General features: G+C 49.0%; 3 protein-coding genes across 3 annotated transcripts; 2 read left to right on the forward strand and 1 right to left on the reverse strand.

Annotated features, from left to right (window-relative positions):
- Positions 1 to 707: 707 nt before the first annotated feature.
- AtWU_04969 (protein HGH1) lies at positions 708 to 2,110 on the forward strand (the record flags this gene model as incomplete). The annotated part of the gene is made up of 5 exons (XM_035500079.1): positions 708 to 728; positions 806 to 851; positions 968 to 1,071; positions 1,148 to 1,261; positions 1,319 to 2,110. 5 exons carry the CDS (start codon positions 708 to 710, stop codon positions 2,108 to 2,110), a joined length of 1,077 nt encoding a protein of 358 aa, XP_035355972.1.
- Positions 2,111 to 2,947: 837 nt separating this feature from the next.
- AtWU_04970 (transcription factor IIF subunit TFG1) lies at positions 2,948 to 5,276 on the forward strand (the record flags this gene model as incomplete). Its single annotated transcript, XM_035500080.1, has 4 exons — positions 2,948 to 4,297; positions 4,377 to 4,670; positions 4,724 to 4,967; positions 5,035 to 5,276. The coding sequence occupies 4 exons, from the start codon at positions 2,948 to 2,950 to the stop codon at positions 5,274 to 5,276; spliced, it is 2,130 nt and encodes a 709-aa protein (XP_035355973.1).
- A 633-nt stretch (positions 5,277 to 5,909) lies between these two features.
- On the reverse strand, positions 5,910 to 12,235 carry AtWU_04971 (tetrafunctional fatty acid synthase subunit FAS1; the record flags this gene model as incomplete). Its single annotated transcript, XM_035500081.1, has 2 exons — positions 5,910 to 6,383; positions 6,443 to 12,235. The coding sequence occupies 2 exons, from the start codon at positions 12,233 to 12,235 to the stop codon at positions 5,910 to 5,912; spliced, it is 6,267 nt and encodes a 2,088-aa protein (XP_035355974.1).
- Between the last annotated feature and the right edge of the window lie 2,254 nt (positions 12,236 to 14,489).

Consider the following 14,489-nt stretch of genomic DNA (forward strand, 5'->3'; position numbering starts at 1 on the left):
GAGGAAGACGAGAAGGAGAAGGAAGGCGAAGAGGCCGGCATCAATGAGAAAATGGACAAAGCGAGTGCGGTGGGTAAGGACTCTGTTTAGGATTGTTCCCTTCCATGTTGTATTGACTCACCCTTGCAACTCCTCCCTGCCTTGATGCTGTCGCAGCTCCCTGGAGCGTCAATAGTACATTGTGAGTCTTCTTGTAAGTCAGCATGCGCACAATCATGCTAAATTCGATAACACATATTTATGGCCCTAGGGCTCTCAGTCCTTAGTTGATCAGGTGATGACAATAGGGTTAAGTTCTGTCTCTGAGACAACCATATAACTTTGTATACATCGCGGGGCACGCAACTCGGAAGAGAGGGGTCACCGCCCAGCCCAGTATTAGAAGGTCCTCCTCTCAATCACGAGCAGTGTCTAACACCGCGCGTTTGTTGTACCGAAATCCAGTAGTCTGTCTCGATACTTATACATAGAAACTTCACATGAATGTAGTATTTCAAGCCAGATTGAACAGGAGGAACCTACTATGGCTGGATGGCTACCCAATCGAGTGGGCGGTACCGAAGTCTGAAATAGTTGACCCCCACCAGCCGGCGGGGAAAAGAAGACGAAGAAAAGGAAGAGAAAGCACATATTACATTGATATCAGCGTGTGCAAATTGTCGCCTCTTTTACCTCTTCCCTCAATTTGAAGTTAAGAACCCTTTAACATGCCGACAGAGCTAGAAGAGGTAGGTAGAACCATGCCTTTGACTGAAAGGAAGCCCAGGGTCCTCAGTTTGGAGACTGATGTATTCGCATCGACCAGCTTGTCGAATTCCTCCACCATGGAAACACCCCGATCAGACAGATTGGTAAGCTACAGATTGCGTAGACTTCTGCTTCTTAAACCGCAGGTTTCTGCTATCTTCATATCTCGCCATCTTCCGAGGCATACATCAGCGTCATTCTAACGTCTGGTCTTTTCCAGCATGCGAAAATCTAGTGGGCTTTTCGGTCTCACAACCAGAACTTTTCAAACGCCACCAGCTTCTCCCAGTCCGTGACTTGAAGCTTTTGGTCCGCGACTACACAGTCAGTACTCGGGTCCTTCATTTGTGCCGACAAACATTGACCAAGGCATTCACTGATCTTCTTCCGATCCTGAAAGCCTATCGCCAAAAATGCGATAACAATACTTATCAACCTTTCGGCCGATGATGAAGTCTTAGCGGCTCTTGCGGAAGACGATGCTTTCGTCGAAACCCTCTTAGTTAAATTGACGGTGAGTTGTCTAATTGATATCAATATCTGCATAGCGGCCTAACACCCAGTTCTACAGAATGTCAAGGAGCCGAATGCGGATGATGTCGCCATGTTGTTCGCCAACCTCGCGAAATCAGAAAAAATGAAAAAATTGCTCGCGCTGAAACGGAAGGTTCCTGAGGGGGTATCCAGTTCTGCTAATGCGATCGATCAGCTGATGGACTGTTTCGTCAAAGGGGCCGAGGGCACCCTTAACAAAAACGCCAACTTCGACTATCTGTCCTATTTGTTTGCTGATCTCTCAAAATATGAGGAAGGGCGGGCCTATTTCACTACAAAGCAAGAGTACGATGATGTTGTGCCAGTGACGAAACTAACCGTGTTCACGGAACACGCGAGCGGGATCCGGAGAAAGGGAGTCGCGTCAACTATCAAAAACGTCGCATTTGACCTGCCTTTCCATCCCAAACTCATGTCTGAAGACGAGGCTGATATTCTTCCCTATATCTTGTTGCCTATCATGGGCCCTGAGGAATATGATGACGAAGAATCTATGGATATGCTGCCAGATCTCCAGCTGCTGCCGCCCGACAAACAGAGAGACAGCGACACTAGTATCATTGTGACACACCTTGAGACTCTGCTGCTGCTCACCACGACGCGTGAGGGACGGGATAAGATGAGGGCCATCAAAGTATATCCTATAATCCGAGAATGTCACCTCCATGTTGATGACGACGCTGTTCGGGAAGCCTGCGATAGGCTAGTTCAGGTTTTGATGCGGGATGAAGAGGGCGAAGAAAAGCCGCATCCCCCTATCGACAGGAATGTATATGATGATGACCAAAAGGTTGAGGAGCTATTCTAAGGATCTGCATTTGAAAGGTGCGCATGTGTTGTGAGGCATTTGGGAGCCCGTACCAATAGACGAGCCTAGTGGCCTTTATACATACAAAACATCCAAAAAGTCTTCAAAAAGATTCATCTTTTCAAATTCTCTCGATAGTGAATTGACCTGTAAGCTTTGGCCGTCATGTATTGTAGTCTAGACCTGTGACGCTGTTGTCAGACTGAAGTCTAGTCAAACTAGTTACTTAAGGTAGTTAGACGGGTGCATTTGTTCGCATCGTTGCCAATACTATACAATATGTATATATTTACCTATATGACCAGTCTGCTTGCCCCAGGCATTTCGCACCATATGTCAGACTGAAAATAGACCGAACCCACAGTCCGCTTTGTATCCAATACTTCAAAGTATTTCTTTGATCTGTACAGGCCGAGGTAAATGGTAATTCACATAGTAGTGATAATGTCCAATAGACACCATAAGGTCTGACAACTTGAGTGAGTTTCTGTAAAAATACAATGTAGCCCACAGTGACATTATCTGAGCAGTGGTAACACCAGACGGAGTATGCCGTTGTACCTTTGTGACGCCACTACCTTTGTCAACAAGTGAAGGTCCACTTACATAATCACTTTCACTTCAGTCATCTCGCGTCCGCCCGGCTTCACTTCAAGTACTCAACGCCTGAGTAGTTATCTACTCTCGCTCGAGATCTTCATCTTCCACCCGGCACACCGCATGAATCTGACAATCTAACTCTGGCCTTAAGCACAACACTTGCAGTATTCAAGCCAGTTTTCCTCGAAGACTTGCCAAGGGCTTCCCTGACCCCGACAAGTACCACAGAACGTTATTATGACCACACCTACTAATGATCAGACTCTCAAGACCCCGACGGGGTCGAACGGTCCTCCACCACTGCGCATTCGCCGGCCAAAAGTGGCTGATCCTCTAGTGCGACCGAAGAGGAGACCGGCAATGAGACCCCCAGCTCCAACGTCGGCAGCAAATGGCGCATCAAGAATGTCCAACTCCAGACCAGTCACTTCGGGCCAGCTACCAGGGGCTCGCGCTGAGAAAAGCTTGACCCCAAAGAATGATTTCTCGGCAAACGGTTTCAGCGGCCCGTTGTTGTCTGAGAATTACGTTGATTACCCCATCGTGACTACAAGACGAGCATTGCGCGAAGGCTTGAAGCACCATATCGCCAGGTTCACCTCGAAAAAGTCCGTCGATCCTCGCGACGAAAGTCAGTTTACTCGCCCCGTTAGACTCCAGCGCCGAGATCCACGAGCACGGCCGAACGACGCGAACGTCGAGAGAGGCCAACTCAATTCGAAACCCGGCTCCGAACAAAGTACCCAGATGGATGAACTTGAACGCGAGGAATTGGAGGCTAGAAAAGCAGCTCGCGAAAAAGAGCGCGCAGATAATATGGCCCAAATAGCCCCTTCCGTCGGCTCAGCGCCGAAAAGGCATAATGCCCCCAAACAGAAAACCCAGCAAGTGACTAAAACAGACATGACCCCCGAGGAGATTGCCAGGACTCGGATCAAGTATGAGGAGGCCCTTCCGTGGCACTTGGAGGATTTCGACAACAAAAACATCTGGGTAGGAAATTATGAAGCCGCGTTGTCAGAGACCCACGCAGTCTTTGTGCTTGAGAATACAGGGAAGATGAGAATGATACCGGTTGAGAAGTGGTATCGCTTCAGCGCGAAGAATACATTCAAGGCTTTGACCATAGAAGAAGCCGAGAGACTGATGGCTAAGAAGATCAAAGATCCGCGGTGGTTCATGGAGAAACAACAAGAACAAGCTCAACGGAAGGAACTGGAACAATTTGCCAGACAACAAAAGGTGTACGCTGGTAAACAGGGAACCCCAGGCGGTGTCGAAGGATTAGAAGCGGATGAGATGGACTTCGAAGAGGATAGATTTGCCGATGATGAGGAGCATGATGATCTTTTCAACGAGGATGAGGAAGCCAAGGCTGCTGAAAAGCGAATCAAGCAAGACCAATTGAAAGCCAATGTGTTTGATCTGAAGAACGAAAAGGACTATGAAGAGGAGGAACTTAGAGAGAAAAGAGAAAAGGAAGCCCGTCGAGTGCTTGGAAAGAAAGTACGCAAGGCCCTCCAGAAAAGGGAAAAGAACTATGATTATAGTAGCGGTTCAGATGTGAACCCTTATTCAGATGAGGAGGTACATTTTTCGTCCTTACCCTTTTCATATGTACATTTGTACAGGACTTTTTTTTTGGTGACGATCTGACATTGGACAGAGCTCGGACGACAGTGAAGCCGAACGACAGAAGGAGGAGGAAGAGGGCAAAGCCGAGGAGGACAAGAACAAGAAAGAGCCCTCAAAAGGCAACCTTACTCCATCAGGTCGCTCACGACATGCCGATCCGACCAAGAAAGGCTCTGCCGCAGCACCTAGAAAGCGACTAGGGTCTCCTTCTGATGCAAGTGGTACAGATACGTCCCGCAAGAAGGGGAAGAGCAAACATCCGTCTTCCCAGCCGACACCTCAGCCACCATCTCGTCCTATGTCTCCAAGCGCGTCATCATTACCGGTACGTTTTAAGTTCGTTAAACTGCATTTGTTTCGATTATTGACTCGGCCTAGGTCAGCAAAAAGCGTGTTCGGAATGTGTTAGCAGGCGGCGCGGGATCTGCTAGCGATGTTGACGGCGGGGCTGGATCGGGAGGCGAAATGAGTGAGAGTGGAAAGGTTAAAAAACTAAAGCTCAATCCTCCGTCAGTGGCATCACAGAGTGTGACACCGCAGGGCTCAAGGGCCGGCAGTCCGGCTCCCTTGGGCAGCAAGAGCTTCTCTGGCAGTCGTGCTAGCAGTCCGGAATCTTTGAGGGGTAAGTTATATGATTCTATCATTCTGTGCACTACGAATCGATTTACTGAGTGGCTGTACACCTTCAGGTCCAACACGCATTTCAACCCCGGGTCCATCTGGTAGTGCCCAGGGCTTCCCAACACCCGCAGAAATCCATGCTGCTATTCCGCAGTCTGGTATTGGAAGTAGTGATCTGCTTAGAATCTTCCGTCCTCGTATTGGGGAATCCAAAGAGAACCACCGGCGTTTCATAGCAATTGTCAAAGATGTTGGAGTGTACGGGAAAGAAGATAGGCTCCTACGACCTGGTTCACTGAAAGAGACATAAACCGACACATCACTATCATGCAGATCTTATGACAGTGTTGTCTCGCACCAATGAACAAAGTGCTTGCGCAGCGTGAGCGATCAATGGAAAGACCAGAAAAAGCCTTGCCGTTGCACTGACTTGAAGGAAAATCCCCATGGTTTTGTAGGGGTTGCTGGACAGTGTACAGCTAGCTATAGGGCACAAGAGACAAAGGCGCCACCGGTGTATCTAATCTTAATTCGATAATCTACATAAGTTGGAATATTCTTCGTAGCTGTCAAGGCAAAGTGATTTTTTAGGCCCGATCGTTGTCAAAGTCTTCGTAATTGTAGCGAAAGAGGCAGCATCAATCCAGCATCGAGCGGATCGACTTGTGCATAGAAAAATGTTGCGAGTAGTAACAAATGCATACGAGCAGTTTGAAATCACCTCAATCCGTAATAGAGTATGTGAAGAAATTTCATCTCTTATTCTCATTCACACCATAATAGTTGATTGATACGACTATATTCCTACATCAATCACCAAGGGTCTGACATATTGAACAGTGATATTAGGGGCAATTTCGAAACACCAGCGCTAGAACAAGACTGAGATTTAGAAACAAACGAACAACAGAACTCCTATATATATTGAAAAATGAATCTACCCCTAGGCATCTGCCACTCCAGTGTTGCGTTCACCATCCTCATATTTCTCCCAGTTGGCTAGGATATGCGCGATTCTGGGAGAGTTGGTGAGTCTGTAAACATCCTCGAAGTACTCCTTGGTGATCTCGAACGGTCTTGCTGTGACGTTCGGGATATATTTGCCGATCAGTTTACTAGGGTCAATAGTAGTCTTGTTGATCTTCTTGAGCAAGAAAGAGCGGAAGGGCTTGACACCAGAACGAAGGAAGGTGCTGTGGAAGGGCACATCAATGCCTCGGAGAGGAATGGTGGCGAAGCCGCGCTCGAGAGCAATAGGCTTAGGCTTCGACTCTGTCTGCTTGACACACTCTTGGATAATATTGACAAGGTGCGTCTTGACGTCGTCCAAAGACATGCTCTGCATAAGTGCAGGGATGTCAATGTTCTGAGCCTTGAGATAGTTGAGCAGGTTCGTGAGACAGTCGAGTGCCCGAAGCTGCAAAGAAGTTAGAACAGAACGGACAATAAGTTGTAGATATAGGGGTTAAGACTCACATCACCGGCAGCAACATATTGCATGTTGGCGACATTGTAGTTGACAATCTCCAGGAGCCAGCCAGTCTCCTCAGAAATGTTCTCCACCACATATTGCAAGGCTTGTTCGTTGAACGTCTTGGAGATTCGGCTCGGGTTGACAGCACACATAGAGTAGTTAGAGCGACCTTGCTCGTCTCGCTCAACAGCAACCTGCATTGTCAAGCCACGATAGAACACAACAGAGACCAAGCTTTCGATGGGCATGACATCGGCAAGTGCGGCGAGAGCCGAATACTCACCCAGCGAGTGACCTGCAAAGCTGCTATCTCTTTGGACGAGACCCTTGGAACGCATGTCCTCGAAACTTGCCTTCTCCATCAAAGTCAGAGCCGGCTGAGTGAACTGAGTTGCGGAAAGCAGGCCAGAGGGCGAACGGTAAGTGTAAGACGCCGTATCCTCGTCGATCTCCTTGAAGATCTTCTCAGACTTGATGGATCCATCTGCGTTGACGGTTTCAAAGGTCATCGACATGTAGTTCTGCCGGATAGCTTTACCACGAGGACCACCAAAGTAGACAGTCAGCTCCTTGGGGTTGTTCTTCACAATGTCGATGATTGAGAGACCGTAATTCTCGATGAAATGGCGGTCGGCACGATCCCAAACCTCTTTGGCAACTGGGCTGTTGGCGTACAATTCCATACCCATTCCCTGCTCCTGGGATCCCTGGCCGGTAAAGACGTACGACGTGACAGGTTGCTCTACTTCAGCCTCACCAAGAAGAACCTTATCTTCAGTGTCTTTGTTGATGACCTCGACCTTGATGATCTTACGACCAGCGATCATACCAACATGCTGCAATTTGACGGCGATGACATCATTGGGCAAGACCATGCCAACCAGGGACACATGGAAGCCTCGAACGCGGCCAATGTTGTTTTCGGCCGCCCACGTCTCAACATAGCTGCGGACTGCAGCACTCGAGTACATACCGTGAGTGATGGTACCGGGCAAGTTGGCGTAGCTGGAGAAGACTCGAGATACGTGGATGGGGTTGTAGTCGCCAGAGACACGAGCGTATGTTTCGTTGGACGCAGGAGCGCGCAATTCCAAGGCAGTCTTGCCGCTGAGAGGGATGGGGTTCTCAAAGTAGACCGGTTGTTCAATAGACGTTCCGTTGCGCTGAAGGTAGTCGATCACGGGGTTTCCGTGAGAAGTACCGGCTTCATAGTCCACAGACGCCACTTGGATAATCTCCTTAGTGGGGAGCTCGAGGAGCACTTGACCAATTGTCTGGACGTGGCTGAATACAGACTTGTTCTTGAAACGGATCAGGCTTTGAAGACGGAAAGTCAAGGTCTGACCCAACAGCTCAACATCGGGGCCATCCATGCGGAACCATTCCTTCGAGCGAAGGATCGCAACATCCCGACTGGAAGCGAGATGAACCTGCATAGGCACTTCGTCCTTGCGCTGGAAGGTGTTTTCGAAGTCCAGATAGGCTCCACGGTACAAGAATTGACTGGTGACGTGCATGATAGGCTGACCATCTCTTTCAATTGTACCGCAGACTTCAACCATCTTACCAGATTCCTGGTTAATGACAGCGTTGATCTGAGCAGTAGTATCCAGAACATCTCCGACCTTGAGAGGCTGAGCTCCAGGGACCATCTTGAATCCATTGGAAAGGTGAACCAGCTTCAAGAGATCACCATCGATGGTGCGTGGGAAGATAGGCTTAGTGATTGCCTGCCAACCAGCAACAATGGCAAAGTCCATGGGAGCATAGACCTCTTTACCGGGGCGGTCGACAAAGGCTTCGCCAGTGTTACCGACAGCATGAACGAAATCAGCAACGGCTTGGGACGTGATAGTGGTACGCCCGCCGCTGAAAGTGGCAGTGGTGGGCGTATCAAATGGAACATCCTTGTTGCCAAACCACACACGGTAGTAGAACTCCTTGATGCGGTCGTTGCGGCCGTCCATGACCTCACGGATGGGAGCGTAGCCTGCCTCAGGATGATATGTGAACAAGAAAGTCAAAGGCACAACGCCGGCCTCGGCTGTGCGTCCTTCATACATAGTAAAGCTGATTTGACTCTGCTCGTTCATCTTCACCTCGACTGTCTTGACAAGCTTGCCAGACTGATAAGGTTCTCTCACGATGATAGTCGTCTTCGAGGGATCATCCGGGAAAGAAACTTCAACATACATACCCGGAACTGGCGCAACAATCCGTTTCATCGGGTTAGTCTGGAAACGATGGCCTTGGACAAATACATCGGCCAGGAACATGGCATGCCGCCAGGAATATGACGGTCCAGCAAGGAGACGCAACCAACGGTCCAAATCCGGCAGGTCAGCGGTTGGGGAGGAGGACAAGCGGTAGGCGACCTTGTTAGCGTCTTCCGAGATGGTGAGGCCGTCGATGTCCGAATCATCAACATCCTGCTGGAAACGACCTCCGAAGTATTCAATAACAGGCACTCCGCTGTTATCGCCGCCGTAGACATCCTTGGTCAAGCTTTCAATATGACCTTGATGAATACCGTTCAGGATGTCCGCAACTGGCTCGTCAATAATGTTCGAGAACTTGGCAGCCATCGGACCCTGCAGGATACATGTTCTACCAACGTCCTGACCAACAACCGCCTCAAGGTCTTCGCTTTGCCACAGGGAGTCCTTCTTGAACCAGTACTCGAAGTTCTCATCCAGAGAGGGAACGAACGGCACTGGCTTCTGACCGCGTCGCTGGCAGAGCAATAGGAAGTGCTGTACATCTTGGGCGTTGATCAACTGAGATGCCGCTTCCGGATAGGAAGCCAGGATGTTATCAATGGCCGGGTATGGTGTGTTGAGCTCCGAGTAGTTTTGAAGCAGAGACGGTTGACCCTCAGTAGTGGTGAATCGTTCTTCAACTCGACGGATGAAATCGCCGGTCAGCTTCTTCAAAGATTCATCAATCCATCTACTCTCATGCTTGACATACATGAGGTCCACCATGCGGTGAACCACTTCGGTGTAAGTCATGTCTTCCAGGTCGACTGTCTCTCCGGCAGCGTTGCGACCGAACCAAACCTTCTGGAAATCGTCGTTGAGCTTTTGGATGATGTAGTTCCGGAGCTTCTTGAGCTCGGGGACACGCTTTGCCTTGTCAAGCTTGAAGATCTTCTGGTCCATTTCGTGCCAGAAGAGAACACCTCGAGTGGCCAACTTGTGAATAGGCTCACCCATCTCCGAAAGTACGGTGACAACACCACCTGCCGAGCCCTTGTAAGTCTTCTCCCAGTCCTTGTCGTCGAGACCCGGAGCCTCGGCGATGGCCTTCTTGGCGTTCTTGGATGTATGCGCTTCTTTGGAGATCATCATGCGACTGCCGAACAGGCATCCATCAAAAGGCATAGGCGGGTAACCGAAGCCAGAAGACCAGGTACCAGACAGGTAGGGATAGGTATCTTCCGAGCCGCCGAAACCACTGCCGGCAACAAGAACGATATTCTCGCAGCGCCTAATGCGGCTATACATCTGCAAAATTGGCTGGTGGAAATCTTCAAAGGAGTGATGTCCACCACCACGTCCACCAGTCCATTGCAGGATGATAGGGAACTTCGGATTAGCCTTTGCGATATTGATGACTTGCTGAATTGCATCGACAGAGCCCGGCTTGAAAGCGATGTGCTTGATACCCAGCGTTTCAATGTACTCGTTGGCCACCTCGATAGATGGCACACCGGCACCGATGGTCAATCCTTCAATTGGCACACCCTCAGCCCTCAGCCTGCCAATCAGGGGAATCTGCCAAGCCATAGCCCGGGGGTTAACATAGATCAGGTTGATTGTAATACCACGACCAGGGGGGATCGCCTTTTCAATCTTGTTGACGGCCTCGGTCATTGATTTGGCATTGTAATAACCACCACCAGCAAGTTCAATGTGATAGCCAGCGTTCATGGTCGCAGCAACAAAATCCCATGGAACAGTGGTTGGCGTCATTCCAGCAACCATGATGGGAGGGATGCCTAGCAGTCGACTCATCTTGGTATCAACGAAGGTTTGCCCCACTGCGTTCTTCACGAGACGCGGTCCATATTCCTTGACCCAGTCAATGGCATACTGGACGGAGTGTTCATCGCGATCGAAGAGCTCAGGCTTGTAGCCAACTTCGGCGTTGGTGCCATCCATAGCACCAGCAAGAACCACGCGGACACCGGTACCATCCTTGTTGCGGTTTGTAAGAACTCCAAGACCGGAGATGCCACCAGGTCCAAAGTCAACGATATGTGTGGCCCCTGAGAAGACAGTTGCCTGCTCCCAATTAACGGCATCGTGAGTGATCATTCGAACCAGGGCGGGAACAACATTAGCTTCACCGGACTTGCTCAGATCACTGCCAGACTTCGTATCGAAAACCGGGATTGCGAGGGACCCGGCAGGGATCTCGATGTCTTCAAGATCTTCCAGAATCCTGTCATATGCCGGGTACAAGTACTGGCTGTGGAACGGAGCGGTGATAGGAAGGAAGCGGTTAACGAAGCGAACTTTACGTTGTGTGTAGGGCACCCGGTTTTGGTCCAAACCTGTCGGAGCCTTGACCTTGCGCAGGCGCAAGTTGAGACCGTAAAGAGAGAGAGGCGGTCCAGTGACAACGAAATTCCGAGCACTGTTGACAAGCGAAATGGAGATATGGCGATCCTCGGGAAGATGCTGGTTCGTAGTGTCAATATGTTCCTGAACGGCAGATCTTGGAAGGTCTCGGATAGACAACATAGGCGTAGGCGTGCCTTCTCCGTTTTCGATCGAATCCTGGAGGACGGACGGGGCAATGGAAGTGCGGGGGTAGGCCTGCTGACTACGGAGACCAATCCAGAAAAGCATCGTCAAGGCATTCTTGGCGGCCTTGTCGAAACTCTCCCAAGTAGAGGCAGAGGCAATTGCAGCAGCTGTTACGACGCCCTGGGAATGGCCAGTGGTTCCACTGAACCTTTCCAGAAGCTCACCGGGCGTTTTGCCCAAGACCTTGCAGGTCACAACAAAGTGCGCCAGCTGAACCAGTCCGATCAACGGCAAGCTCACCGGGGCCGACACAAGGTAGTCGGTGTCGGGCTGAGAGTCACGATCCTGAAGCCATTGCATGATATCCAATCCCTTGGAATAGAGCTTGCTGGCTTCGGGCTCATGAGAGAGACTCTGCAGCAATTCCGCGGACGAAGTGATAAGATCGTCGACGAAGGAAGGGTAAGTGGTGTAGATTTCTCTCAGCTCATCAAAGTACTCTTCGATATTCCCTTGTCCTCCGAAAACCGAGTAGATGCTCGCCTTCTCGTCCGAGGCAGCTCGGAACAATGCGGAGTCGTAGGGCTTAAGAGGGCGACCAACTGCTGTTCTCCCAGCATAGTAAGCCTGAACGACGGTAACCTTCTTGGAGGTAATGCCGGGTAGGCTGGCAGCAACAGCATGGACGTCATTGCCCCTCATAAAGGCGCGTTCAAACTCGTTCAGAGCCAGCTTCAGAACCTCCACATAAGTTCCACTCGCATCATCCTCGCCTTCTTCAACTTCATGTGCAACATGTCCGATGTATCTAGCCACCAGTTCCGGAACTGAGGAAGGCTCATCATCCTGAGCAAGCTCGTCCGTCGGCTGTGGTAAAGAAGCTGTAAAGGTATCCTTCAATTGCGACGCATGGAAATGAAGGGAGGTCGGCACAAGGAAGGAGAATTCGAGTGACCCATGTGTGAGAATAAGGGGCCTCAACGACTGTGACGAGCGAGGGGTATTAATGCCCGTCTGGGGGCCAGTGGACGTTCCGTACATCTCGTGGTCTCGTGTATGTCTCTATTGGTTTGGTCTGGGATAACGCGATTGAAAGCCAAGCAATGGCGCGAAGGTATTATCAACAAGGATATATCGAGAGACTCTGTTATGTATAAGCGTTATGCAAGATCCTAGAAAAATTTCGAGGAAGGAATGATATTGCAATGGCAAGGAAGGCTCTGGATGATGGGGTAGGAAAGGCACTTGCGGGGAAGAAATCCGGAACGAAAACACTTTTTTTTTTCCTTCCCAAGGAGGGGAGAGTGCAATAGTTGAGTGAAGGTTATGAACAATTGAATCAACTGTTCCCGGGGTATCCTACCTAATTCTATCACGGATGGGTCTTTTCTTTCGAACAATACTTGATCAAGTCTGGCCGAGTTTCATCGACTGGTCCACCGTCCACCGAGGAGAAGATAGCGGTGTAATGAGGTTATGGGCAAGTTTTAGAGGGGGAAAAATATTACAATATGGAAAAAACGGTAAAATAGATATGAAGAACAAAATGAAGAAGGATGACAATAGAAGGGGAAAAAAGGGAGAGAAGGTGGACTGGTACAGACTGGAGTGGACGGGGTGAACCAGACCTTAATTGGTACAAAAAAAAAAGCTGTTCACCACATCCAGGCGATATTTTATTATTACACGTGCAGAGATAGGTGTGGCACTCACACAACGCTGCCCACACAACCAAGCACCACAACCACAACACACTCTGTTGAACCGGCCGAGCGGAGGCAGAATTCCGCCGGCTTGGGCTGGTTGAATGGGAACTGACCGGATTAGGTATGGTGGGCAAGAGGATCTCCCCAAAGGTCCAAAATGGTTGGGCTGGCCCGTAGGGTTGGATATGACAATACCTGACCAGTGACCACCAATGTACCCTCCCACTCTACCCGAGTTAGTCTAGTACTCATAACTACTCCGTATATCTATCTATATATCCATGCAACGTATGTTCAACGCCTGCCTGGCAGCAACCAAGTGTGCAATGTAGGTATTAAATTGCAATTGTAGTGGTTGTAGTACCATTAAGGTAGCGTACCTACCCGCATTATACATGTATACCTTGCATTTTAAAGAAAATCTATAGGAGCTCTGAAAGACCTAGCTACTGCCTCCATCAATAGCCATATATGCGCACCATAGTCTACATAGAGACAGATAATATGCTAAGGCAAAAAGTATTAGTCCCTTCATAACACGTATTTGAGATGTATCTAGCCCCATTTCTAGCCTGAACGTAGTCGCTTATACTGCTCTCATCTTTATTACTTATGCAAGGACATCTACTGGGAAATGGGGACCCAAGATCGGTTCAACTATAATGGGCCAATCAATGCTACTCGAATGTTATCATAGTACTCACAGACATTGACGAGTGGCATATAGTCGATCAAAGAAGTACTTCCGTGGTACACTGTTGTCAATGATCGCCTAGCTGTCACTGGTTGAGGCATTCCGTTTCATACTTCTTGAAGCCAAGATGTAGAGTCGTACTTGCTATACATTTCCCAACCATTACCATCTAATTCACTCCGAGATCTCCAAATTCTAAACTCCTGATAGTATGTATGTAAAGCCAGAAAATGCTGCTGAGTGACTATACAAAGGCACCTATGATGAACAGGCACTACTTAGTAGAGATAAGTAACTACTAGTATGTAGAGAGTACTCCGTATGCTTTGTATACATGGAGTGTACTAGGTATCAGCTAAGTCATTTATTACGCGTGGGTAATGAGAAAAAAAAATTACGGAGCCAGGTTAGCTCAACTTATGATTTGGTTTGACTCCAACTTCCATATTTCCGTTTATCATGATTATTATTATTATTATTATTGTTATCACCATCATGGACTCTCATTGGAGGGGAGAAGATGTTCTACCCTGTTCCATTCCAATTTAATGGCTGTTTCCATGAGTTGTTCCCCAAAACGTCCCTCCTGGAGTACTTCCATACTCCGTACTCCGTACCGCACGAAAGTAATCTCCCGCCCCAACACTCACCAAAAGCTTCTAGTCCAAAATCCCATCCACCCATAACTCTGTAAGCCCTCTTCTGTCGGTGCATAGATAGTATCTTCCAATCTCCCTATTTCGTCTAATAGAAATTCATAATTCTACTATTTTAATTTTTTTTATTGTGATTTTTTTTGTCCCCTATCCCATCCACTTTTCTTTGGGACATCTCGGTCCCAGGTCATCGGCGAATTCTCCCCACCGCCAGTGGCTCCAGGCTGGGGTGAGTACTC

The sequence above is a fragment of the Aspergillus tubingensis genome (assembly GCF_013340325.1).
Source record: "Aspergillus tubingensis WU-2223L DNA, scaffold_7, whole genome shotgun sequence".
In the NCBI taxonomy this organism is placed as follows: Eukaryota; Fungi; Ascomycota; class Eurotiomycetes; order Eurotiales; family Aspergillaceae; genus Aspergillus; species Aspergillus tubingensis.